We start from the raw sequence: 26,694 nt of genomic DNA on the forward strand, positions 1-26,694 counted from the left end.
CAAAGTGGGGATCCAATCAGAGTTTCTCACCCTAAACAGAATTGTTTCTGTTTTGTTGTATGTTCAACAGTAACAAATGGCACAAGCCACTCGCCAACTGCACTGAATGGAGTCCCTTCTCCACCCAATGGCTTTAGCAATGGGCCTTCCTCATCTTCCTCTTCTTCCCTGGCCAATCAACAATTGCCACCAGCATGTGGTGCGAGGCAGCTCAGCAAACTGAAGAGATTTCTCACCACCTTGCAGCAATTTGGCAATGACATTTCACCGGAGATTGGGGAAAGAGTGCGCACTCTGGTGCTAGGACTGGTGGTAAGACATTTACAGTAGCCATCTACCATCAATTTATTTTTACACTCCAGTTTTATTTTAACCACTTAAGGATTCATTAATCGATTCATGATCCAACACCATGTCAAATGATTGTGTGCTAGGTTTCATGTTCAGAAAATTCATGTTTGCAAAGAATTATGCCTTGTATATTCCAAGATGGTTCTTAAAAGCCTTCTGTTTACGCAATAGCAAATTGCCCTTTCAGGGACCCCCTTTAGGTTGTCATTAGCTTGGTTAATTGCCCCACTCTTAGCCTTGGATCATTTTGGCTGTAAAACCGATAGCACAATATTGAGTTGTCTGTACAATGCTACATGCTTGTACCAAAGATCTCCCTCTAACACAAGAGGGATGTGCGCAGTCCCATGAGCCGCTTGTGTGACCGCAGGAAGTTTGTTGCAGCATAGACTGTGGGGACCTGGTTTCAAGGTTGCCAACCATTGCAAAACTATGCAAACAAATGACCCATGGGAGTTTCACACCGACACAAACACATTTTCTCGTCTTAGACTCTTCTTACCCCAGTTTGCACTACATTGAAAATGCAGTCTTTTCCTCAGTAGATAGCTTTTATAACATCACATTAATCACAGTACCTTATCAATACACAAGCAATATGCACACCAGCAGCATGATTATACTACAGGTGGTTTTTGTCATGTTTAACTGCTTCCATTACATTTGGCTGACTGCTGTCTCACCTGCTTTAGCTTTACCATTCCACGTGTACCTACAGCAATCACCTAAGAGGAACACAACTACTTCACACACTGCAAGAGTCATGCTTTTCCAAAGTTTGGGATGTACATTTAAAAGTCATCACTTACAGGAAGGAAAACACTCGATTTGAGAGTTAGAAAATCATGTACAGTATAAAATGTCATTGTCACATTGAGTAATGTGAGTAATTGCATGTAGCCATGGTAAATTATACTTGGTCTGAACTTACATTTCCCTAAATAGTTATTGTATGTGCTCATTCCCAAGCCCTACTGGCATTGCCAATGAAGCACAGCTACAACACCTAAAATAAAACCCTAAATGGATTCTGCAATGAAGGTCGGGTATTATATCATCTTGCACTTTCTGTCCATTTGCTTAGGTCCAAATGATCATATTAGGATCACACAAAATAGTGTTTTTTTTGTTTTTGTGGATGCCATTGATATGATTTATTAACAAAAAGCAGCGGTGTTCTCCGACATTCCTAAAAGATAAAAATATGTATTTTTATCCCACAGAACTCTACCCTGACAATTGAAGAATTTCATTCCAAACTGCAAGAAGCTACTAACTTCCCACTGCGACCTTTTGTCATCCCATTTCTGAAGGTATTGCACAGTTCAATGGTCCGAAAACAATTTCAAACCATATTGTTGCTAGGTCACAGATGTATGTTGCAGGCTTGCTTTTTAAAAGAGAGAGGGGGAAACGAATACGGGCTTTTCAAGAGAATTTAATGGACATGACCGTCCATCAGAGTAAATGCTTTATTTTCAAACATTTCTGTTTGTGTTGATAGCCGGGGATTTATCTGTGTGGCTTTCTTATCTGACATATTTTTTTCAGCTTGCCTAGCAGTTAAGTTTTGTGGAGTTCAAGATAAAGGTATCGCTGCAGTGTTTTAAATTGTGTCTACTTTCAGCTCAGCCAATAATGAGACTAATGCCAAAAACATAAGCCTGCAACTTTTAAGAATTTGCTCAAACTTCTATTGAAATATGAACACTCAAATGAATAAACGATTCCTACCCTCCCTCTATATTTTTGGATTCTACGGGTCTGTCACTAGGGAAATGGTAATTCCATTCTAGCTATAAACTCCTATTTCCAACCTAAGGTGGATTACACATTTGAAGAATTCACTACAGTTGGATTTACCCCATAGAGTGAAACCCAAGGATAGTTCCAATGGCCAAAAGAAATTAGAATTCATGTCTGGTATAAGACCCGGTAATTGAGGAAACGTGTGGAGACACGTGTAATAATATCTCATCCACATTTGAGATCCACATTTTGGATCATTAAGAGTTACAATGCCGCCATCACATTTCTACTCTTGACCTGCCCCATAAGTGGTTCTGCCAGCACGTGTACTGTGCTAAAAAACATCTTTATTACGAAAAAATGGAACACATTTAAATGTATCAAATATTCTCAAAGAAAAACCTCAATAGAATAGATCCTTATACATTGATTTATGTTATGAGTATAAAGAAACATTAATTTACTGCTCAAAATTGCACAGACCATTAGAAAGAAACACAAATGTGACTGTTTTACCACATTAGTTGTGTAGAAATTCTGCTTTACTGTAGTTTTTGTGATGAAGAAATGAGAATTGTTTAAAAGTTTATAAGAATTGAAATGTGTTTAGCAAGATGTAAACTTTTCTTTGAGAATAGCAAGTTTGATCAAAGTTGTTATCCTGAGAATGGCTTTCTCTAAATGGGGAATGGTGTTAAACTATACAGTATTTTCTAAAACGAGATAACGCAGTAGAAGGATAACATGTGCTTTCATATGAGTTGGTTTACAAATGCGGTAAAGCAAGACTTGAAGGCTAGGAGTTTCACACAACTGTGGTGCATTACACCATGAAACTTGAAGCATGTGTTCATTTGACCACCTGCTAGAAACTTCCATTTTTACTGAACGATATATGATCACACATTGAAGTGTTTGAAAATGTATCAGAAAGGCATTCCAGTTTAAGTTCCCATCATAGAAATATACTGGGAGGTGGCTACATGACTAGTGATTCAGGAAGTTGGTATATGTATCCAAGTCTGCGGGAGGATGTCACTGGCTGGGAACAATAGAGCGTTTCACCTGGTGCCCTTACAATCATATAGGGCACCAAGGGAAATGTATGCCACTCTGCAGATGAACTAAGATCTGTTGGGAGCCCATCACAAATGAGAAGACATATGGGAATCTAAATCCAATGAACCTGAAGTTTTAAACCTGTGTTACAAGGCAGTGTAGGAAGCCAGGGGATGAGAGTGGGGTGTTCCAAAGACTACATCTCTGATGGATAACCTTAAATTAGAGACTCAGTAGTAAAGGCCTACCAAAACAACACACTGCTGGCATCAAAAATATCATGCAGGAACATACAGAGGCTAAAATGTTTATGCTTTGGAAGAGAAGTGAAAGATGTACATCTTCGGTAGATATTTAAATATCAAAGGGGATTACACAGGGTACATGAAGTGATCAAATTCCATTAGAGACATGGTTGGAGCAAGATGTCTAGAAATAAGTCTTATAGTGAGTATTCTTCACAATAATATTCCTAGTGCATATATCATAAGATGGATGGTAAATGATACAACAGCCAGTACGAGCAGATAAGATAGTATCTGTGACAGATTTCAAAAGGGCATTATATATATATATATATATATATATATATTCACTGAAAAAACCATAGGTTTCACACTTATAGTTAGCAGAAATTTTACTGATAAAAAACCAATGAAATTCCCCCGTTATAGTTAGTGCAGGAAACTATAACTCACGCGACCGCAATCCTCTGCTGATGCTAATACTGTATTTAGACACTTATTTGCCCATGTCTTCTTCCATAAATTTTTAGCTATACATATATTACAAATATTTTTTTTTCATAAAGACACATATGTCATCAGCAGAAGATTGCGGTCGCGTGAGTTATAGTTTCCTGCACTAACTATAACGGGGGAATTTCATTGGTTTTTTATCAGTAAAATTTCCGCTAACTATAACATGTGTGAAACCTATGGTTTTTTCAGTGAATTTGCAAGGTTTTTTAAATGCTAATTCCTAACTATAACGTGTGTGAAACCTATGGTTTTTTCAGTGAATTTGTACGGTTTTTTAAGTGCTAAGTTACTTTACGCCATTCGTGGCGTGCGCGCCCACTTAACGCAGTTCGTTCCGTGCGCGCACGGTGCGCTTCGCGCACGGTGCGCGCACAGTGAGCACGCGGTGCGCTTCGCGCACCGCGCGCCGTCTTTACGCAGTTAGTGCCGTGCACGCACGGTGGGCACGCGGTGCGCTACGCGCACCGCGTGCCCACGTTACGCTAGATGGGCCATGTACGCACGATGCGCTTCGCGCACCGTGCGCACATGGAGGACATATTATGCGCTTCGTTGTGAAAGGTAATCTTTTACATTTTGTCATTTTATATATGCCATGCGCAAATGGTGCACTTCGGGCCCCATTTGCACACGGGGTGGAGAGAGTGTGGATTTTTTTTTTTACATTCTTTTTTACCGTACGCGTACGGTAAGCGTACGGTAAGCGTAATCGGCGAAATTTTCGAAAAATAAAAAATTACCGTTTTTTGCCTTGGGGGATCTTTGAAGACTCAACTAATATGGTTATGTGCATGGGCGCTGTCTAAACAGCCCCTTTATATGTTTTTGGCATTTGTTTATCAGCTCCCCCCTCAGAGTGCGAGAGAGAAAATGGCGGCCGCCGCTTCCTGGTTTCGACCGATTCGAATGTTTACTAAGATCTAAGGGCCAATCAGAATCGCGCTCGCGCACGCCACCGTACGCGTACGGTAAGCGCACCGTAAGCGCACCGTAAGCTGGCTCAGATATATATATTGATTTAAAGGCTATTTTCTCAGAATCTACTGAACACATTTACACCAAACCTACAAAAGGCACTTCCTTGACCTGAGGACTACCTCTCTGCCAAATTTCAAGTAATTTTTTTAAGCCGTTCGGGCTGTAGCTGTGTCTAAAGGTCCTATGGAAAAATGCATGGGAAAAACGCGTTTTGGGACCCCCCTTTTATCTCAGCCCCCGCTTGACGAATCCCCCCGAGACTTTCAGGGTAGGAGCGGAGCGTAGCGCCCCACCTATTTTGAAAAATTCGCAAGGATTCGTCGACCGGCGCAAAAGTTATTCAAAATAGAATGTTGCGGATTTCCTATGGAAACGTGGTCCTAACTATAACTACCTACTGGCGACCGCCAGTAGGTAATATATATATATATATATATATATATATATATATATATATATATATATATATATATATATATATATATATATATATATATATATATAATGTTGCAAAAACATTTTCAGAGCAATGGATGTTTATTCAGTGTAGGATCTCTGTGGCTGTTTTGTACACTTTCATTGAACTGGTAATCATGTTATGTTACGTTATGTTATGTTATGCTGTGTTGTGTAAGGTTACGTAATTTGATGCTATTTTATGTTATGTTCATTACGTTACATTATGTTATGCGGAAATTATTAAGCACGCTGTCACATGTTGGGTTTCTGGCACTAAGGGTTCATGGCAGGAGATGGAAGAAAGCTGCAAAAAATGTGAAAGTGGTCTCAGAATAAGTGTAGTTTTAGTTTCTGGCAAACAGAAAGGTGGGAGTGGATTTTGCTAAGTCAAGGGGAAGTGAGTTCCATAGAATGGGAGGCAAAACAGAGAAAGAGCATCTTCCCTAATGAGCTTTTTTAAAGTGAGGGACTTGTAGTCAGGACTGATTAGCAGAGTATCTGTTAAGAAGTAGCATAAAGGTGCTTGGAGTGGAAACTATTGGCTAAGGCACAGTACAAAGGATGTTGAAAGATGTCCTAGCATGGAAAAGTAGCTTATGATTCTATTGTAAAAGAGGTGATGTACAACTAAAAGGAAGAGAGGAATAGATGAGACTGGAAGTGTGATTTGAACACATTGAAGGCTGTCCAATAGAGATAATATAATGCCTAAGCTAGGTAGGCACTGCTGCAGTATTCAAACCGCGATCCAGTGAGTGCAGACAGTGAGGAACGATAGGCCTCGAGGGAGAGCGAAGGGAGTAACTTCTGAAGTTTCCACATTGCGAAGGGGCATGATGAGATTACCAAGTCCAGTTCAGAGTCAAGTTGGAGTGGGGAGTCAGTTGTGACTCTGAGATGTTTGACCACTGAAGTAGGCGAGAAGAGGGACCAACGTCAGATGGCCACTGAAGGTTTTTTTTGGGATCAGCAGTGCACTCACTAACTAGGATTTGTTTCCTCCACTTTAAGTTTAAGTCTGTGAAGTCTCATTCTTCGCATGACCTCCAGGGAACAGTCTTGCAGTGCAGAATCATCAGGTGATCACCCAGAAAGACAGAGTATGAGTTTGAAATCATTTGTAGAATAAAGTAGTATGGCACACAAGTCAATAAGGGAAGCAAAATAAATGTTATTTCCTTTGTAAAAGGAGGCTATTGTAGCACCCACACAGCCGGCTCCATCATCATAGCGAGGTGACTGTAGAGGATTTTCGCTTCCTATCTTCATTTCTTGATCAATGTTTCGTAAGATATGGTAGACTTCTTAAACATCCTTAGATTCATTCACCAACAAAGACATTATTGTCTTGGTCCATCAAGCTGTGAATGCTGTTGACTGAAACAACCTTTAACTTCAATTCTTGGAAGCTGCCATTCCTGTTGTGATCAGCTCATTGGGGACCACGATTCTTTATCCTAGCCACCTTCAGTGCTGAACGTGGCAAATATACAAATCTTAACAAAAGTTCCTGCTGCTGCACAACCCGATGCTGAAAGGAGACTTCAGACATTCCTCTGAGGAGAGCCCTCTCCCAGTGACTACTCTTCCCCTTCCCAGGACCTTTGATGAATGATAGGGACAAACGCCAAGGATGCCAATGGAAGTCACAAGGGCAGCTTGTAAGTGACCACGTCTGCCCATGCTGCATGGGTGGGCAGAGACCACTTCAGTATTGCAGCAGGTCAGTGTGCGATCCGTGCAGGCACTCAATAGGAAAACCTTCACGAGGGTGTTAGTCATTGTAAACCTCATACATATAATTGTATTACATTGTCAATGGGTTCACAACAGGTTATTACAAATGGAATAGTTGTTGACTATTACAATTAAAATTCAGCATTATGAGTGCAGAATGCGACACTGCCTTCAGCACTAGTATTGCACGTCTGCAGTGCTGATCAAGCTGGCGTCCCTGAACCTTCACATGATGTAGGACGTGCAAATAGTTAAATCCCTAAACTGAACATTCGCCCAATGGGACATGCATCTGTACACTCCTAGAGTTCCTCAGTGCATTTACTCATTGAGACGTTCTCTTTCTCTTCCACTGCATCCCCCTCGCCGCTCCATCTCTGCCTATTGATTTTGACATCCTGGGAAGCCTATTCTTTCTGTCAGTTTTATCATATGAAAGGAATTTCCTGTGTGAGTCTCATAAGTTTCTTTGCACTGAAAAAATGGCCCCATCCAGGGTCAAGTTGCCAGCAGAAAAATAAATTGCTGGGAGGCCGCTCCCCGAATCTCCTGTCACTCCTGCGCACCATATGCTTCCCATATCATTTAGTTTGGCTCACTGAAATCAAAGATGCAACTTTCGGTCTAATTTTAGTACTTTTCCTCAAAGGAGACATTAATGACAAAAACCATATGGTTGTGGGAACACGGCTCTTAATAAGTGCATCCAAACGCAGCTGTAACAATATGCATTAAAGTCTTGTTTTCATTAAGCTAATGTAACCCGCAGACCCTCGACTCCATTGTGCGTTTATAGAGAAACATTTACTGGAAGGATATTAGACACCATTCTAATTACCTAATCTGGCACCAGAATTAGAACAAACAAAATTGCTTTGTATTACCATATTGTCTTCAATTGGAAGAAGATGTTCATGGAGTCGCTAAATTAAGGCAAGCGCCAAGCTGAAGGCTTTCTCTTGTGTCATCCATACGTCTACCCTTGGAAGCCAGGGCCTCCATGTTTCCCATTAGTGATTCTGCTGCATCAGAGAGCGTAGATTAGGAAATGAGTGAAAATAGACATTATCCAGAACTCTCTTTCTCCACCAGCAGAGTTTAAGCCTCCCGGCACAGTCGAGGTAATCATTTGTTACCGACCACATCAGAGCCGCCTTTTCTAGGCCTCAAAGTGTTCGATGCTTTTGCACAGGGTATTTTATTAAATGTTTACAGGAGAGTCCAGCATTACTCCAATTTGCACTCCAGCAGCCCCCGTGATCCTGTGCCCATTTGTGCATCTATAGCCACAGGAACACGCCGGCTCATGCTGGTAACTGCTCCTCTGAATGTACTAAGGGCGATCCTGGCTGCGCGCCAACCAGGCCGTGCCAGAAGACATCTGCGCACAACATGTCCAGCACATGAGTCAATTCTCCTAATTACCGTTCAGGAATTTGTCTCTCTGCAACTGCATAACTCAATCTGCCTCCTCACTTGAATATTGCCAGTTTCACTAAGAGATGAGATGTATTTGTTTTTCAAGTGATGTATGCAAAAGTGCCTGTACCACCTATCATCTCTCTTGAAACACACACACGCACGCGCGCGCGCACACACACACCTCACCACGGAAGAAGGCAGATAGTAAATGTGGCCCAATATTGTGTTATTTAGATTAACTGTAGTAATAAAAGCACGTCACACATTAATCACTGCAGCTCCATGTTAATTCCACAGTACAGCAAAATTAGTAAAATTGCCTTGAGAAAGCCACTGTTTACTAGCTGCACTATGGCTTTTCACAGGGGAACACATCTGCTAATAGTCAAGAGGTCTCTTCAATGTGAACGCGCCTCTCTGTATGAATGTCCCCCCTTTGAGCCTGGTTTTGGTTAAATACCTTCTTTATAAGGTACATAAGAAAAACACCTTGGTATAAGCTATATATGCACAAATGCAGAAAATATTATGACTACCGCCATAGCATAAACCATATATGGAGATGCGTCGAGTGTAATATCCGCTTTAATACGATTGTTGAAGGGGGGGTGGGCTGGAGGGACATCATGACTCATTCACGGCGCCGCTCAACAATGTTAATATATAGGTATAGCACATTATCTTGTTATTAAGGCATCGAACAGCACTTACTCTTGTCAGCAACTTACAACATATTTTTTTCTATTTACGTTAATGTTTTTGGTGTGGGACAATTGCCACCTGCCCATCCCACATGGGTTTTATTTGCAGATTTATCAATGGGAAGAAACTGACGTAAAAGTCTCATTTTATGGCAAATTCCTTGCCTTAAATATATTGTGCAATTGCATTTTATTAGGACCTCTCTTTCCTCTACAGATTTTCTTAGCTGCACAGATCACCACATTTTTAACTCATTGGTGCACATACTGATGGAACAGTGCTTAATTTGAGCTGGAGCTTTCCGGTGCTGAGCACCGGCACTTAATTGGTTTCCGGTGCTCAGCACCGGCACCTAATTGTCAACACCACACTTAGGGCAGTCTGTCACAAGGTGGCGCTGCTCATGTAATTTAGAGATGAGCAGTATAGCAGTTGTTCAGGAAAACAATATATATTAAAGAAATACTAATACCTGCCTCCCCAGCCATTCCTTTAGCTTTAGAGACCTGGAATAATCTGAACTGTCGCATTTACATGCGAGGGAGATTGTTAGTAGTTGTTTGGCAGCTATGACAGGTGCGATGGGTGGTGCAAGTTGCAGTAGCCTTCTGGTCAGAGCCCCGGCACTTAATATTTTACAAATTAAGCACTGTGATGGAATAATGAGACGTTAATGTTTCAAAACCTCTCATAGTAGCTGAGTTGATGACTATTGAGTTTTACTTGCTAGTGAACATTCTTTTGGATGATGTTTTGAAGTTTTACTATCCTCATCGATATTGAGGTCCTATGTTTTTGCAAACGCTGGCAAGCACATTTGCCTTCTGCTACATGCTCTTCAGATCTTCTAATATTTCATCTCAATATGTGCAAGAGGATCACTCAGAGTCACTGTGATCTCGAATGTTTCTCTGTGGAGGTAGAAACAGGGTCTCGTTCTTGAACTGAGGCTATCGAGGCAACTTAGCGTTCCAGCCCATTAGCAGCAGGAGATCTACTGGAAGCTCTAGCCAGATGCCTTGCTCTGGCTCAGCTCAAGGTCCCCCCATGAAAGCCAGGCTTTCATGCGGCTTCTGCTTGCCACTCACGCTCTTTCCTCATGTGTCACAAATTAAAAACAAAACATAAATCTTTGATGGTGAAAAGGAGACAAAGGGTTTCCCTCTACTGGCGAAATTGCACAGTGTCAAACCTGAAAACTTGAAAATCTTGATTTCCCAGCTTGCCCAAACTTTGTAATGTGAGGTAAATATTTCACCAAGCCTCCCCTTTCTATGTTATCCCATATGAGAGAACCATCAAATTTGTGTGGGCAGGATGTGTGCTGCGCAAAAAACCCTTTTGTTTAATTTTATAGACTATAATCTTGCTGCATATATAATATGGATCTAGGCTACATATAGAATGCAAATGGCAATTGACTTGTCTCTTAGTTCATTTATGGCATAGTTGTCCAAACGAGGCCAAGCATGTTCTAAATTCATGTTTAATAACAGGGGCGCTGGTATGGAACAGGGATGGCGGGGGTGGGGGTTGGATGGGAAACAACTAAATATAAAAAGAGTACCTCTTCTGCAGTCTCTCCTCCGTCATCTCCCCGTTTCCCTTCCTGACTCGAGACCGGAAGCTGGAAGCACACAGGTTCCCCTATGCCAATCACGATGCTGCTGTCACCATGAAAGCAGTGCCTTGATTGGTCTGAGCGCTGTGGTTTGCCACTCAGCTAGGGATTGGGACCCTGTGAATGTTCTCCACCCAGGCGGTGCAATACTGCTGGTGGACAGCATACAAAGTGCTTAGTACTGTTTGACCGGCCAAGACGGCTGGCCGAACCATCGAGCACACTTATTTTGCACAAACCACTCCTCCTCCCTGTGACACGAGCCCCGCCCCACCCCTGTAGCTACGAAAAATAAAATGATAACGTTGCTATTATCATTTTATTTTTCCTTCTTTCCACTGATCTGAGAACAGTGGGGCGATGCTCCTACGCCTTAGTGGAGGAGCCGCCCCTGTTCAATTGCGATCACTTATAATAATCACCTCTCGTACAGTGATATAATCTGACACACTAAGGTGAAACGCTGCCCATGTTAAAGTAATACACTTTTTGGAACTTTGAAGAGATTTTATCATAATATTTTTCCATGATATTTGTTGCATGATTTACATGCCAACTTTAGTCGTGGCTTGGCTCCTGCGCGGTCTCCTAGAGCCAAGCCAGACTCTTAGCTTGGCTTGGCTCTCTCTTTTGGTTTCTAGGCTTGTCCACCTCTTTGAACAACCGAATAGAGACAAGAATGCAGTTGAATGAGCGGCACATAATGTATTGAGGCTTTGACTTTGTTTTTAGGGGTGCTGATCATTTTATTCATGGTGTGCGTTCACAGGCCAACCTACCCCTGCTCCAGCGGGAGCTCCTGCACTGCGCAAGGCTGGCCAAACAGAACCCAGCCCAGTACCTCGCTCAGCACGAGCAGCTGCTTCTGGACGCCAGCACCACCTCACCTGTTGACTCCTCAGAGCTGCTTCTCGATGTGAACGAAAACGGGAAAAGGCGAACTCCAGACCGGTAATTTAAAATAAATAGCAATATTTGACATTTGATTGCAAATTTGTTTTTGCAGTAGATACATCTGAAATGGAATATTTCAATAGTGTTTATTCAAAAAATCTGTGTTATTTAAAAATGTCTCATCTCTGACGTCCTACTTTTATGTAATGTTTATGTAATTTCATACATGAATATTAATGGCTTTATTTAGCGTTTGGTGGATGGGTACTCCATCATTAATGTGGCAGATAATATGTATTATATACTATGGCACTTGTAATACAGAAGACGGGATAGCCGTCACATGTTGATGGAATATCCTATGCGCCAAACTCTAAAGAAGGCCCAAAGTGTCAACTACTAAGACACTTTTTCAGTCTATGCCAACGCACGGCTTCTAACAACTGTGGTTCCCGTAGGTTTCACTTAAGTATCTCACATTTCTGGGTAGTGAACAAATATTTTAAAAGTTGTTACCTTGATGCTAGTTAGACCTAATTGGTGCCAATCCTTCACTAGTTCATCAACACCTGTAGAAATGATTTTTGACTATTCAACAGTATATACTTACTGCCACAGATCGAATTTGCCGACGGAAGCAGACACATCTAGGTGGACGGCAAGGGAGGTACCTTGAGGCAATTGTGACTACAGGGGTCCCTCTTACTTCCGTTCCATGGGGCAATTTGGAACCTCCCTTTGGGTTAATGAATACGAATTAGTTAGAGGATGACACAGGTCACCCTACACAGTGGTAACATCAGACCAGATTTGTTGAGATAGGAGCCCTAGTTCTTTCGTCCTGATGAATGCCATGGACCCTTTAGGCCAATTTGTCAGAAACATGTTGACGACGACAATCATGGTGACGACGGGGTACTGGTTCCCCCAATCCCCACACTTAGCTTTTAATACCAAGTAAATGCCCAGTGAATAAATGTATTTTGTTTTTTACATTGGTTTTTAAGAATCACTTTTCTCACGGGCCCCCACTCAGATCTTAGAAGTGCCTCCCTGTCTCCAGGTGTAGGCCCCTCTCTACCAAAGGTGGTATCTAGATAGCGAGGACTGCCCATGACGAAGCATGACACCTGGTGGTGTCTGAGGACAGTCCTTTACATTTTTTGAGATGCCCATCTCTCCACTAATTATGGCTTAGTGCTTGTAATTTTTTGGTCACCAGCCCCAAAACGAAAATTCCATTCAGGGTAGCTTCTTTTTGTGTGTGCTTATAGGTTGGAGGCCAGCTAACCCTAAATTCCTCGTAGCCTCTAATTCCCTCCCCAGGAAAGCACCAGGGTGTTTTGTGTTGTTATTATGATTATTGGGAGTAGTCTTGAGGTTTGCTTTGGGAAATACATTTTCATTTGCTGACTTTTTCTGGAGTGTCTGTAATTCTGGTTGTGGGTGGATAGTCTGAGCCATGCATAATGGCATACGATAGCAGAGGGAAAGGACAGATTGATAAATAATATTTCATTTTATTTAAGAGCTTCATCAACAGGACTCACCCCTTCAATGTTGCCTTCAACTATTGCTTAATTTATAAAAGAATAAGTTCCCAGGGCCGAAAGCTTTGTCTCGAAGCCCGCAGCTGACGCTATCTAAGGAACAAGGGGCCGAAAACCAAAGCTGCGTAGTTTTGATTCCACATCATGCATCTTTAATCCACCACAAGATACTCTCTCCCTCTTTATCTCATTCTTGCAAGTTATTTTTCATGAATTCTTTCTTCCCTTGTCATTGTATTTCCGTCCTTCTTTACCTCATTCTTTTCCAGTTTTGTTTCTCTTTTGCTCTGGATCAAAGCCTGTTGAGGAAATATCAGCGCTGGGCCCCAAAATTCAGTGCTGGTGAGCACTACCTGCAACCGTCAGCTTGAATTCTTTCTTTAACAAGGTGTCCCATATACTGGCTGCAATGCGTCATTAAACTTTCAAGACTCTGCCTTATTTCTGTACTTTCCAGAGATTAATTTCAGTGTCAATCCAAACAACAACTGTTCTAACAGGCCTGCTTTCTGTAGTAAAATCATTGTTCATTAAAGAAGGACCTTGACAATAAAATTGAAAATAGCTAAAGTGTATTTGGAAGAAATGTATGTTGATTTTCATTCTTAATAAGTGTTCAATGGCTTTTAAAAGGAGAGTGCCACTTAAGGACAATCCTCACATGTATACTAAGAAAATTACATGCTTGCTGTTATGAAACTCTTTTCATATCTTGCTTTTGAGTTTGCCTTCAACCCACTGGGTTCAGGGTGGAAACCATGTATATTTTTGACTTATTGCTGTGAATATTGTATAGAGAAAAGGTCTGGAAAAGTGTGTATATGAACCTCAATCTTTGAATAAGAATTACGCGAGAGTAATGACCTATTGACTTCTGTTTAATCCTTGATGTTTGCCCAATCTGGGTTTTTTGTGCCTTTTTCTGACCATTAGGGGCCAATTTAGAAAAGCATTTGTGAGTATGGGACTTAGTACAGCAAGAGTACTCTTTCACTCTATGGCATACTCTTACACGCCTTTGTGAACCAGTCCTAAAACATCAACTCCCTATTGGTAAAGGTTTACAGAGGGCACAGTCCTTACTAGATGCACAGCTTGTATAGGAACATAATCAATATTAGACTTTTTTGTGGCATTTTTCCAACACATGTTGAAGTAGGTAAAATAGTACTACAGGCTTACTCCTTTATGTACTCCAAAATGCCTTCGTGAATAGCTCCTCTTAGGCAGCAGCAAAATAGATTTAAAGCAGAAACTGGCAGAAAATATGCCTTAAAATTGATGGTGATTTTTCACATTTCTAACACTTGAGTCTTTATATTTCTAGGCTTTCTTTAAATCTGTAAGCGAAATAGAATGTAAAGCAGACTTCGATCAAAGTGTTGTACTGAGTGTTGTCTTGGTGCATATGGCCTGACACGCCTGAGCAGCCACGGTGAGGCTAGCAGTCTATTAAACAGCCTCATTAAAAGGACCAATCTGTTTCTGTAATAACACTAGGAGCCATCATTCACTGACACGGTGAAAAAAACGCATGAGTAGAAACACATTTTGGTAATTTGTTCCTGGGAAGTCGTGTTAGGAGCACCCTTACTGTGTTTAATGTTACAGCTTTTTTCGTTGCAGTTCCACTTTGACCAACAGTTACTTTTTTTGTAAATGAAAGCAATTTACATGATTGGATCTATGGAAATTGGCTGGATGGGAACTGCTTCGCCACTTTTTCTTTTTTTGGGGTGTTAATTCACTATGACTATATTTATTTGGTTGTTTACATTTACACTTTGTGGTTAGTTAGATAAGTATTACCCCTTCACCAGAGTTGTCAGGCATGCCACCTTTAGTTCATAAACAACAAGCGGATCGAGAACCGGTTTTGCACTTGTTTTTGTGCTCTTCAGCTGGGTATAGCTTGGTTCCAGTGGCACAGTGAGCTCGAGACCCATGTCTGGGCATACCCGGCGCACTTAGGGCAATAAATGCACAAATAAAAAGACGTGGGTCCCCTGCATACTGTATCACTGGAACCAAGCTGTACCCAGCTGATGAGCCCATAACTAGAGCAAAACCGATCCCGGGTTGCTTTTCTGGTTCAGGGAGGACCTTATTTGGCATTTCGTAAGGCTAAACTTACTATTGGGGCAGGGTCAAGACTGATTTGCATATGACTGGGTTCAAACGTAGGTGGCATGGTGTGCAAAATAATGATGGTTTGGGATGCGGCCCGAGTGATCACCAGTGTCTGAGATTAAGCCAAGCATTCCATCCATCACTGTTTTGTGTACTTATTGTGTCAACCAAAGTGGGATGGGTATGCCCAGACATGGGTCCTGTCCACACGGCAGTTTTGGCTGGACTGTTCCTATTGGAGCAGGGTCAAGACTGATTTGCATGTGGCTGGGTCCAAACTGAGGTGGAATGGTGTGCAAAATAACATGGATTGGGATGCGGCCCAAGTTATTATCAGTGGCTGAGATAAATTCAGGAATTCCATCCATCACTGTTTTCTACAATTATTGTGTCACCTTTAGTTCATGGCATGGTTCTGTATGCTCAAATGTCATTTCCTTCAGTTTTTGGCTTTAAAGTTAACTATTTCACATAATGTTGTAAATAGTTGGCGATTTGGAACACATGCAGTTTGTTTCACCAGAACAAAACAACAGTCTTGAAACAATAGTTGCCACTAATAGAACATCTCTCCACTGTTTGAAGTATCCTGGAATGGACTGGGATAGCTCAGTTTCAAACACATATTGCCATATGTCCTCATAGCATCAAGCATCCTTGTCTGCCACCACCGCTGAAAATACCACACGTCTCAAAATTTGGGATCATGTTTTCAATGAACAGGATGATAGAATTGTGTGCTTACTGGTCCTATTGGACCTTTGTGCTCCCTTTGACATAGCAGGCTTTGGATTCCAGCTCCAGAGCTTACTTTAACCCTCTTTTGATTTTGACATCCATATTTACTGGTGCTCTGGATTAAACCTGGTCAATACTAAACCCTCAAACTTAGCCGGTATCCAATAGAGCAGAGAATGGCCATGTCTTCAAGAAAATCAGTAATCCAGCAACATGACCAATGTTCCACAACTCTAAACAAACCCTCAGCAGTTATGGTACACTCACACATTCAGATTCAGCTGTACTGTTAAAACATGCTTCACATCACAAAGCATGCAGTCATTCTGCTTGGCATGATGATGCTCAGTGCCTAGAGTGGGACAGAAGAAAATATTTATTTACTCCTAAGGGCACCTGTACCATCCATGCCCACAGGTGGCATCAAATCTGCCATCCGCTTTCGCTTAGATTTTGCAGATAGTCTCTACCTTCCTCTACCTCTCTAGCAGGTCCTTATTTTGTAAGTGTTTCAAAACTCTGCTGTAAGTCTAATTCCAGTCAGTGGCATTGGGAAAACATCTGGCACAACCCCTGGAAGTTCCACTGGCTTTGTGTAAATTCCCATATGATCAACAAAACCCTCAGCCTCATGCAAGCATAAGCTGTGAAAAGTCCCAAAACACTCTTAAGATAAAGTGACACTGAAGCAATCTCAAACCTAATCCCACAGCACATCCCAAAAATATAGTGCCTCGAAAGAAAAATGCTAATTTGTAGACTTGAACCTTCAATTGTGATTTGGACTGACTGGCAGTTTGCGTTCGGAACAGAAAAATCCTTCAAAGCCTTCAAAAAATGAATATGATGCGACCTACTCTCAAAATAGTTCAGCAAGGAAAGCACTATGTTGAGTGCTATTAAGTTCTGTAGTATTGATAGTTATCATTTGCAGCACTTGAAGTGGCATATACTGTGCGATGCGTTATTCCATGATCATTCTAGGTCATCCCCTCCAGAACATTCCTTCAGATCTAGAGAACACTTGTATGCAATTCAATTAAGATTGCATTTTGTGTTCAAATACCGCTCTCCCCACTACCCTCCTCACACAGATCTTTGTGAACTATTTAAAGCCATATTTGACTTGATAATATTAATGAAGATAGATTTTGAATTTTCCTTCCCAAACTATTCCAGGCAGGTTTGGACCCTTTGTAGTAAAAACAGAGTTGTGTTAAACATCATAGGGTAATATTTATTAACATGAACATAACATTTTCTTTAACATTCATAAACACATTATGTACAATTTGAAAACAGCGTTCATACTAAGATAATTCAATAAAATGCATGGTCAAAATTGGCCATGTAGATGGCTACATTGAATCTATTACATCTCTAGCCAACTCATATGAATGATAAAAAATGTTTATGTATGAAAAACGTATTATTCTTCTTGAGTGCTATACTGCCCTCAAACATCATAAGCTGATCCCAAGCAACCATCCCTAGATGCCACAACCTATATCCATTCCCTCCATATGCCCATGTGCATCCTAGCTTGGGTATACATCAGTTAGAAGCATGGCCCCCTGTCCTACTAACAAAAGCTTCCAACCTCCTACATGGCCAAGCATTCATTAATCTTAGCATGTCTGTCAGTAAAATCATCACAAGATCTATTTTGAAAATGCACTCCCAACAACAACATGATAGTGCAAGGTAGGTCTATTGCGATGAGCAGCAGAAGAACCATGAGGGATCCAAAGGGAAAGATGGCATCTAGGCTGAATGGCCTCTAAGAAGCCCCCACATACCTACACACCAAGGAGCCACTTGTGTCTTCCCCCACTGCCAAGTTAGGAAACCTCTAACTGTGTGAATGCATTGAAATCTGGACATCAGTTCACTCTCACTGGGGACTTCCAGCAACTTGGGAATCTCACATGAGTCAGAGCCTAGTAGCGCCAACACCATGACATTATGTGTGAGAGCTTATGCTGCAATTTTTGAAGTTGTATTTTAAGAGTGATACCTGTAAACACACTGATAATGGCTTTTGACTGTAGTTCATCATTCCTTTTGCTATGTGATGTGATCTTGTTATAATGTTATTTTAACACACTTTTACATCAGTGCTCAATGTTATCTGTACATCTTAAGACTGTGAAAGAAAGGAATTCCCTTTTCTTCAAAACCAGGGGGTATATTCTAAAGTTTCTCTAGTGCTCTAGCATGTCTAAAAAAGCTTTTGTTATGTCATATGCATCGATTATCAAAGATTTACATTTGGTTCACATTTGGCATGGGCACTACTACAGTCAACACATTCTATGATTTTTGTTTATTTGCAGAACCAAAGAAAATGGCTTTGACAGAGAGCCTTTGCACTCAGAGCATCCAAGCAAGCGGCCCTGCACTATTAGCCCCGGCCAGCGGTACAGTCCAAATAACGGCATATCCTATCAGCCCAACGGCCTGCCTCACCCTACTCCTCCACCACCTCAACACTTCCGCTTGGATGACATGGCCATCGCTCACCATTACAGGGACTCGTACCGACACCCAAATCACAGAGACCTCAGGGACAGAAACAGACCTATCGGTAAGGGAACTGGAGAATCCTCTTAATATTGTACAGGCTTTTAACTTTTTGAAGCTAGTTATAGCAAATAGGCTTGTTCTTTGTGTTGCAACTTGGTGCCCATATTATGTACTTTGTCTACGTTTAGTACTTTATAATTTTAACGATCAATGCCTCCCTCTATAACATTACCATAGTAAGGTTTTTAGGTATTACTGTAGCTATCTAGCATCACTGCTTTGTTCAAAGCCGAGGTGTCCATGGCTTATGGGCAACCAGCACCCCCTGGGCTTATTTAGAGTTTTACATGAATCAACATACCCAGAGTGTCTTTTGAAGAAGGTCATGCAATCGTTGCTAGATTACAGGGGAATAATATTTGCAATTTAAAAATCATCGTACAAGTATCACATTGATTAGTGGCGAAAAAACGTATATGTTATAGCTCTATCCGATACCCCTTACAGACTGCCAAATTCAGCTACAAGCAATGAAATGAAAAGGAAATTTATAAAGCGCGAAACATTCACCCGAGGGTATCATGGCGGCTAAATTCAGGAAATTTGTATGTATGTGTCACGCAAAAGAGAAGGGTACATTTCATATTATTATCAGTAGAATGAAGACAACATTGGGAGTAACTGGGTAACAGAGTAAATGTGTGTGAGTGCTTGTACGCCTGTATATATTTGTAGCATATTCTATTGTTTCTGTCATGGATTATACATATATAATCATTCACGTGCCATCTGTTCACTACTTTGTTCCCCACAGGTAAAAAAAACATGAAAAATGACTTAAGAAAATAGGGCCATCTGTTCCACTGAACCTCAGCAAGCCGTCAATGTCATGTTGCAAATATTGCTAAAGCCCTTTAATAAGATACACGCATTTGGAAGTCATCCATTCTCCAGATAGCAAATTATTTCATGTGATTAGGAAACTATGAGTGATATAGTTGTGCATCTTTGGTTTGGTAATTCAAAAAGCATGTTTCAAGTCCTACAGAAATACATGCCAGACAGCATCTTCAATCCGGGGATGGCTTTTAAGACTTCTTTCTTCTGCTTTGCATTTGCCCCTAGAATTTTAGTCGACAATTTTCTAACCTCTAAAATTCCTAATAAACTGTGTATTTGACACGCCCATTTATTTAACATGTTTCTGACAAAGAAGGCGTAAAGTAATTGATGTTTCAACACTGTTCAACTTTCCAATATTAAAACTCCTAATTATGCATTCGTATGAGGCCTAAAACATCAATTACTTTAGCAATATTTTAATTATTTTCATTTCCTCTTTTGATTGTCCCAAATGTGTGTGTGTGTGTGTGTGTGTCTCTATATACTAATTTTGCGTTTAATGGACGGATTTCAATGTCACAAGCATCTCATCCCATCCCTTCTTACAAGGATTACAAAGGCTATAATGCACTTGTAATAAAGCAGATGGGGTGGTGTCATATTTATGTCAGGCCCTGAGTCTGTGAAACAAGGACAGTTTTTAGGAAACAGAAACATGTATACACTGACATTATGTAATGTGGGGTAATTTAGTCTTGCAATTTCTTGCAAAAACAGAACTGGCATATTATTTGACAAGAACAAAAAAAAGTTCTCTCATCCTTTGTGACCACAGAAGAAGTAGATTTATTGAAAGCAAGCTGTTGTTGCATCCCTTTTGAATCGTTCCCAATGTCCACAGGGGGCAATGATAGACAGGTCATGTGGAGTATAATCCACAAAGATGTGTGAGTCGGAGGGACTTGCTCTTGAATGTCAAAGCGTAAGTTGCGCTGACACATTGAACTTCTTTTGTTATGTTATGGTATGTTATGTTATAGAGGGTTTTATACCGCGCTCAAATACTCAAGAGTGTCCTGGCGCGTATATGAGGCCCGTTGTCTTGTGCGCATGTGCTGATTGTGGCTGGATGCAGTCATACATGATGTTTAGTAAACCTCACTGTGGCTCAGTGCACCATTCTACTTTTTGCAGCGTTGCATGGCACACGTCAAGAAGAAATGATTGATCACCGACTAACAGACCGAGAATGGGCAGAAGAGTGGAAACACCTTGACCATGTAAGCAACTCATTTTTTTTACTTGTTTGAAGGTCAGTGCCACTCTTCCTAGAGCACAAAGACTTAAGAATGTTTCCAGTAATGAAGCATAGTTGACTAAAATCTCGGTTAGGTACTTGATTTATGGCAGGCATGTTTTTATTGTTGATTGTTTCTATCTAGTGAACTAGTGATTTGCAGATATATTTCAGACTCCACTACCCCCCCACCCAGCACCACCCCCGCCACCCCCGTCACAACAGCGTTACTTCTGCGAGCCGCCACTGACCACCATTCCATGGCCTGGACAGTATGCCTTGCAGCATTCCTGAAAGTCAAAGCCAGTGCAGCGAAGGGAAGTAGCAGGATTAATGTTAGTTTGAGTGACTTCCTTGCAACCAATCAGATCAGGGGCAGAATAGACAGCCAGTCAGATTGTCTAACACTCGAGAGAGGCGCATATTTTTCAAACAAGTATGGATTTCCTCACTGTTGCCAATCAAAAACCCCCCTCCCCCGCATTCATGTCCCACCGGGAGTGAACTGCTTAGTGTGTGTGTGTGGGAGGGGCGGGGAGGAATCAGCCTTTGGGCAATTCTGATGAGCACAGGAGCGCCACTCCACCCAGCACTACTTTGAACAGGTCCATATCCTTTTCTTGCCTTGTGCTGTCAGCAATTTGAAATCAGGTTAACACTATTGAGTGTACATGATCAGTGTTTATTTTCATGTAGGTCTTAAAGTAAATTTCTCTCTAAAAGAAGTTAGGATATTATGGCTTTAGGCTGTATTCTTAGATATACAGCTAAGAACTCAAGTTAATAAGAACATATTATCTCATAATGCAAAATCAATACCTGTTTGCTGTTCTGTTTCTTTTCTGATAGTTGCTAAACTGCATAATGGACATGGTGGAAAAAACACGCCGATCCCTCACTGTGCTGAGACGATGTCAAGAAGCTGACCGAGAGGAACTTAATTACTGGATCCGGCGATACAGTGACGCAGAGGATTTAAAGAAAAGCAGTAGTAGTAGTCACTCAAGACAGCAAAGTCCGGTCAATCCTGATACTGTTGCAATAGGTAGGAATCCTTTCCTGGTGTTTAACTTGACCATAGTGTGCTACCTCAAAAACTCATCTTTTGATATTCTAATTAATAACATATTTCTGGTATATTGTAAAGCATTAGAAATTCTTGGGCTCTCTCACAGCTTGTGCAGTGTGGACATTTATGGTCTGTGTTGTAATGGGTTTTCAGATGAGATAACCGTTACTATTGGGTGGGTGATCTATTGACAGTTCAGGTGTGCACATAAGAGGAGTAACATTCATAAGCATGTTCTTGATCTATGTTGCTGCTTTTAGTGCCAGGATAATATCAAGGCATATACAAAAAAAGCCCATGGTCATTTATCAGAGCATAAGAGGGGAAGCATATGAAAGGAAGCAGACATATCCCTATGCTTGCCAAATCGAAGTGCTTGATAGTAAATTTCACTCATACTTAGTGAAACATCTATAGCATTGCCCTAGCTGGAAACAGACATTTTCCATTATGCTTAAATTAAAATACTTTTTACGATATCAGACCAAGTTGATTGCATCTTCACCAAGTGACAAACTTAGCACTAAAAGGTCTCCCATGATCTTGGAAAGAGATGGATGTGTTTGAAGGCACTTGAGATATTGAAAGCACACATTCCTTCTTTTTATACTGTAAATAGTAGGAAGAAGTGCAGCCTTGCATCCAACCGGTGAGGTAAAGCATAGCCTGAATATCATTTTATTCCCAACCTCCGAGCCATTAGATTGTACCAGGCCCACTACTGGCCATTAATGAAATGCAACTTTCCTCAAATAATGTATATGCATCAGACCTAAATAATGGGGAGGGTGTGCATGGAGACTGATATTTGCACGAGCTTAGTTTAGCATTTTACTTACTGGGATTTGGTAGATATAATTGTCCATACATTACCCAATAAATAAAAGAGGGCAGTAGAATATTACATATAAGAGAAAAGTGGACCACTCTTCCCAAAAATAAATTCTTCTGAAGTGCACATTTATAATGTACTTTCCAGAAATCCATTCAGTTTTGTAATGCAGCTCACTGTGAGTTTGACCAAAACACAAAAAGTATATTCTTTCCAATTATTGTGGATTTAAATTTTCCTCAATCCTGTTGGCTTTCAGACTTGTGTTCAGACTAGTTTCCTTCCTATGCCACTTAGCACTTTCTCTGTCATCCGTCAACATATATGGCTACATGGATGGCCACCAAAATGCACAAATAGCAATATATTAATAAAAGATGAGTCTTTATAAACCCTGTGTTAGACTTCATGACAACCTACCTTTGAAATAGGTTTCTGGTAGTCCTTGATAAGACAGGTACAAAGCCAGCTTGCCGTTGTCTTCAACAATTCCTCTTGCATGTTAAAGGATTATATTGTTGTCTTGGGATCATGGTTCATTGGTAGCCATGTCTTGATCATCTTACATTTTTATGCACCTACCGCTATAAACATATTTAACTATCTTTAGAAACTACCCCTCAGAACAGCTGCTTGGAATAAGTAGACACCCTTCTCTATTCAAGATTCAGTATTAAGACTCACAGAGGAAACTCATGCCGCTTACTCGCTACTGCTCCCTCATAAAGCTCTAATTCGGCCCTTCGTCAGGACCTATACAGAGTCATACTTGGATATTCTGACATCATAGAAAAATAAATAAACATGTATGGGTATAAGGAACCCAGGGTGGCCTGTCATTTGGTTAACTCATGCCGATATAACACTTCTTTCATCTTGTATCCCCTGGTGAAACTGAATATCTGTGACAGTAGCCAGTGTAATATCACATTGTTTTAACAGCTTAATGTGGGGCATGCTCAGTAGGATATTATAGCTTCTCAGTGATCCATTCAGACCTTCTGCTAACAAATGGCTGGATGGATGTTATATGACCATATCTTGTGACATGTACATTGCCTATTCCAGGGTTAAAGTTAAAATGCAGTGTTCATATTTATTAGGTACTTCGGGCAGATTTACTATCATTTTGCACCAGTTTTCTGTCACAAAAGTAACACAGATTGGCACAAAAAGTTTATTTTGCATTTACTTTCCTGAGTAAAATGTGTTTTGTGTTGGAGAGTTGCCTGAAAGAAGTTCTGTGCTATGCTTTGGATTACTTTGCATATGGGTGGTGTACCATGGATGGTACATAGGCATTTCCATACAACCATACATGGTTTTTGATGCAGAACTCTATCTATTAGCAATAGTAGACAGGAGCTTGCACGAAAAATAATGCCTCTTTGAGGCGGGCACAAATAGTAGAAATGCATTTATTTCTCAAAACCTTTCTGACTTGCATGTGGGCTGTACTGTGCAGCACATTTCCAAAGTGAGAAAGTTTGTCCAAAATTAGTATTTTGTACTGGAAACGTACCCTTCTGTTACAAATCTGATGCTAAACATAACACAGACACCGTAGCTATTTCGCTCAAAGCTATGTGCACGGCACTAGGCAGCCTGATTGTGCATCAGTACAAGGAAGACAGCATGACAGTGCCATATCTTAGTAGATAATGTGCTTTCCTGCTCTCTTCCTCTTACGCAATGCAGCGCAGCAACTTTTGTTGCTGCGCTGCAATATGTGACATCTTTGTAAATCTGGGTCTTTGTATTAAAGAATTATTTAATAGGGTGCTTTTTTAAATCAATCTGGTGTGTCTGTTTTATAGTTACAAGTCATATAATTTGTTATTTTCAGTTGCTTTGTTGAAAGTTTTGTGATGCCAGATTGTGGATAATTGGATGTTTTTCTTCACAGTCTGACAACCAGCCTTCTGTGTTATTCTAAATAAGTGTGATGTCATCATGGAATGTTTTATTTTTATTGTTCTCTTTCCGCCACACTTTAGCCAATAAATTCCCTCTAAAGAGTATTATTGTATGACATATCTTTTCACATTTCCCTTTTTCAAGTGAAGGCAGCATACACATTCAATAAGGTTTATTCAGTCAAAGTAAACTATACAATTCTGTAGTTCCTTTCTTAAGAACATGACAGAAATCATGATTTGTTTGATCAAACAATTCCTGTCATATAATGTATGCTCTGGTTCTATATTTAACACCACTGGGATGCTTTCATAAACTAAAATATTCATCGTACACATGTAATGCCACCACAAGTTGTGACCTTTGGTCTATTCATATATTCTACATATACAGCACACAAATAATCAACTTGTAGTCTACTCCGATGGGGCTTGCGACTAATGAGCAACCATAAAATATCAAAAGAAATGTATCCCATTGGTGCAAAAATATCACACACAGCCATTTCATGAGATCAGAAAGTTCCCTCTCAAACTTCAAATCCTATACTTTATTCACTTGCCTCTGGCTTCCCTCATAAAGTCACTTTTGAGATTAGCGTTCGCCTTCTCACATCCTCTTCAAAAACCATATTTACCATATTAAATTTCTGAGTAAATGTATATAAAATCCGCTGTTTGATGTAGACCTCTGATTTGACTCCCAACTGGTTCTGATGTTTCCTCCAGAGCAGTGGTTTTGAAAAAGTGCAGGAGTGTTTCCATGAGGCTGTATGTGATCAGGAGGAGACACAAGCAAAATCTGACTGATAAATGGAAGCAAATAAAATGCTGCACCTCAGTAGTACTGAATGTTGCAGCACAAATCCAACTAAGCTAAAATCATGATTTACACACCAAAGTGTCATAGATGGTACCAATTTTACCATAGGCTGGTACTTCCCCCCTCCTAAAGGGATACATATTTGATAGGGTATCAAGAAACCACTTGAATAAAAACCAAAACGTTAAGTATTTACATTATTAAACACTAACTTGCCTGTTTTTTCTTTAAATTCACAATTTACCTTTGTGGAAAAGAGATACCTACAAATCCCTACATGAACTTTCTAAGCATCATGTCTTTCATTTTTCAAACATAGGTGATTGCTGTTATGGTAACCTGGGAGATATGTCTTCCTTTAGAATTCAGATTTCACTTCATTTTTGGCTCTGCTATTATGAAGACCTTTAAAATTGCATTGACAATAAATTGGCATGGGGAGCGAGTTGTGCTGTTTAATGGTGGTGCTGTAGGCATCAGCATCGCCCGTTAGCAGTTTAATGATAACAAACTGAGAAAGAAATCCTTCTGCCGTTGTTTTGCAGAAGACCTGGATTCCATCGTTTCAGCCAAAGGAAAGCATCCTTGAGTCTCCATTGTTAATGCCCATCAATGCAATGCACGTGGGGTGATTTGTTGCTCTAGCCAACAACCCAACTGTCCTTCTCATAATTATATCAATACATCAGGCAAATTTCCGCAAAAAATCACATGGCATCATTATCTTTCTGCTGCTAGCTCTCCTACAGCCCTGTTTAATAATTCAGCAAAAACAATGTGGTTAATTACCAGACAGTGGAGGACTGAAATGTCCCATTCCTTTGATTTGTTCCCAGATGTAACAAATGATGGCACGGGGGAAATCGCCTCAGCACACGCAGCCCACACCGTTTATCACAAGAATTGTATCATTTCTAATGCCAGAAGGCTTTCCAACAGCCCTCCTTCTCTTCACCTAACCCACCTATAGGCATGTTTTGTGTATGAGATGGGTAGGATCAGGGTGGTGGCGCAGGAAGCGTGGTTGGTCTGGTGACGTGGGCGTTTTAGAAATGTATATCGCGTCCTTGCCCTGTGACGTGCCCTGGCAGCGCTTGGGGTGGTAAGCAGTACGCAGTACTCATGGCGTTTGTTTTGCTTCCCCGCCTTCTTTCAGAACCGCATCGGGAATTCCTTCACAGGCCCGCTTCTGGATATGTGCCAGAGGAGATCTGGAAGAAAGCTGGTAAGTATTGTT

At 40.8% G+C, this 26,694-nt stretch overlaps 1 protein-coding gene across 5 annotated transcripts in view; it reads left to right on the top strand.

Moving 5' to 3' along the window:
- RUNX1T1 (RUNX1 partner transcriptional co-repressor 1) overlaps positions 1-26,694 on the top strand; it is a 176,597-nt gene that overhangs the window by 129,951 nt on the left and 19,952 nt on the right. For all 5 annotated transcript variants that reach the window (XM_085605287.1, XM_085605288.1, XM_085605286.1 and 2 more), the window contains exons 3-9: positions 71-312; positions 1,575-1,664; positions 11,609-11,790; positions 18,488-18,738; positions 20,715-20,800; positions 21,667-21,862; positions 26,614-26,682. In XM_085605287.1, the coding sequence (XP_085461413.1) occupies positions 71-312; positions 1,575-1,664; positions 11,609-11,790; positions 18,488-18,738; positions 20,715-20,800; positions 21,667-21,862; positions 26,614-26,682 (1,116 nt within the window). The remainder of the gene's footprint in view (positions 1-70; positions 313-1,574; positions 1,665-11,608; positions 11,791-18,487; positions 18,739-20,714; positions 20,801-21,666; positions 21,863-26,613; positions 26,683-26,694) is intronic.

The sequence above is a fragment of the Triturus cristatus genome, chromosome 5_1 (assembly GCF_964204655.1).
Source record: "Triturus cristatus chromosome 5_1, aTriCri1.1, whole genome shotgun sequence".
In the NCBI taxonomy this organism is placed as follows: Eukaryota; Metazoa; Chordata; class Amphibia; order Caudata; family Salamandridae; genus Triturus; species Triturus cristatus.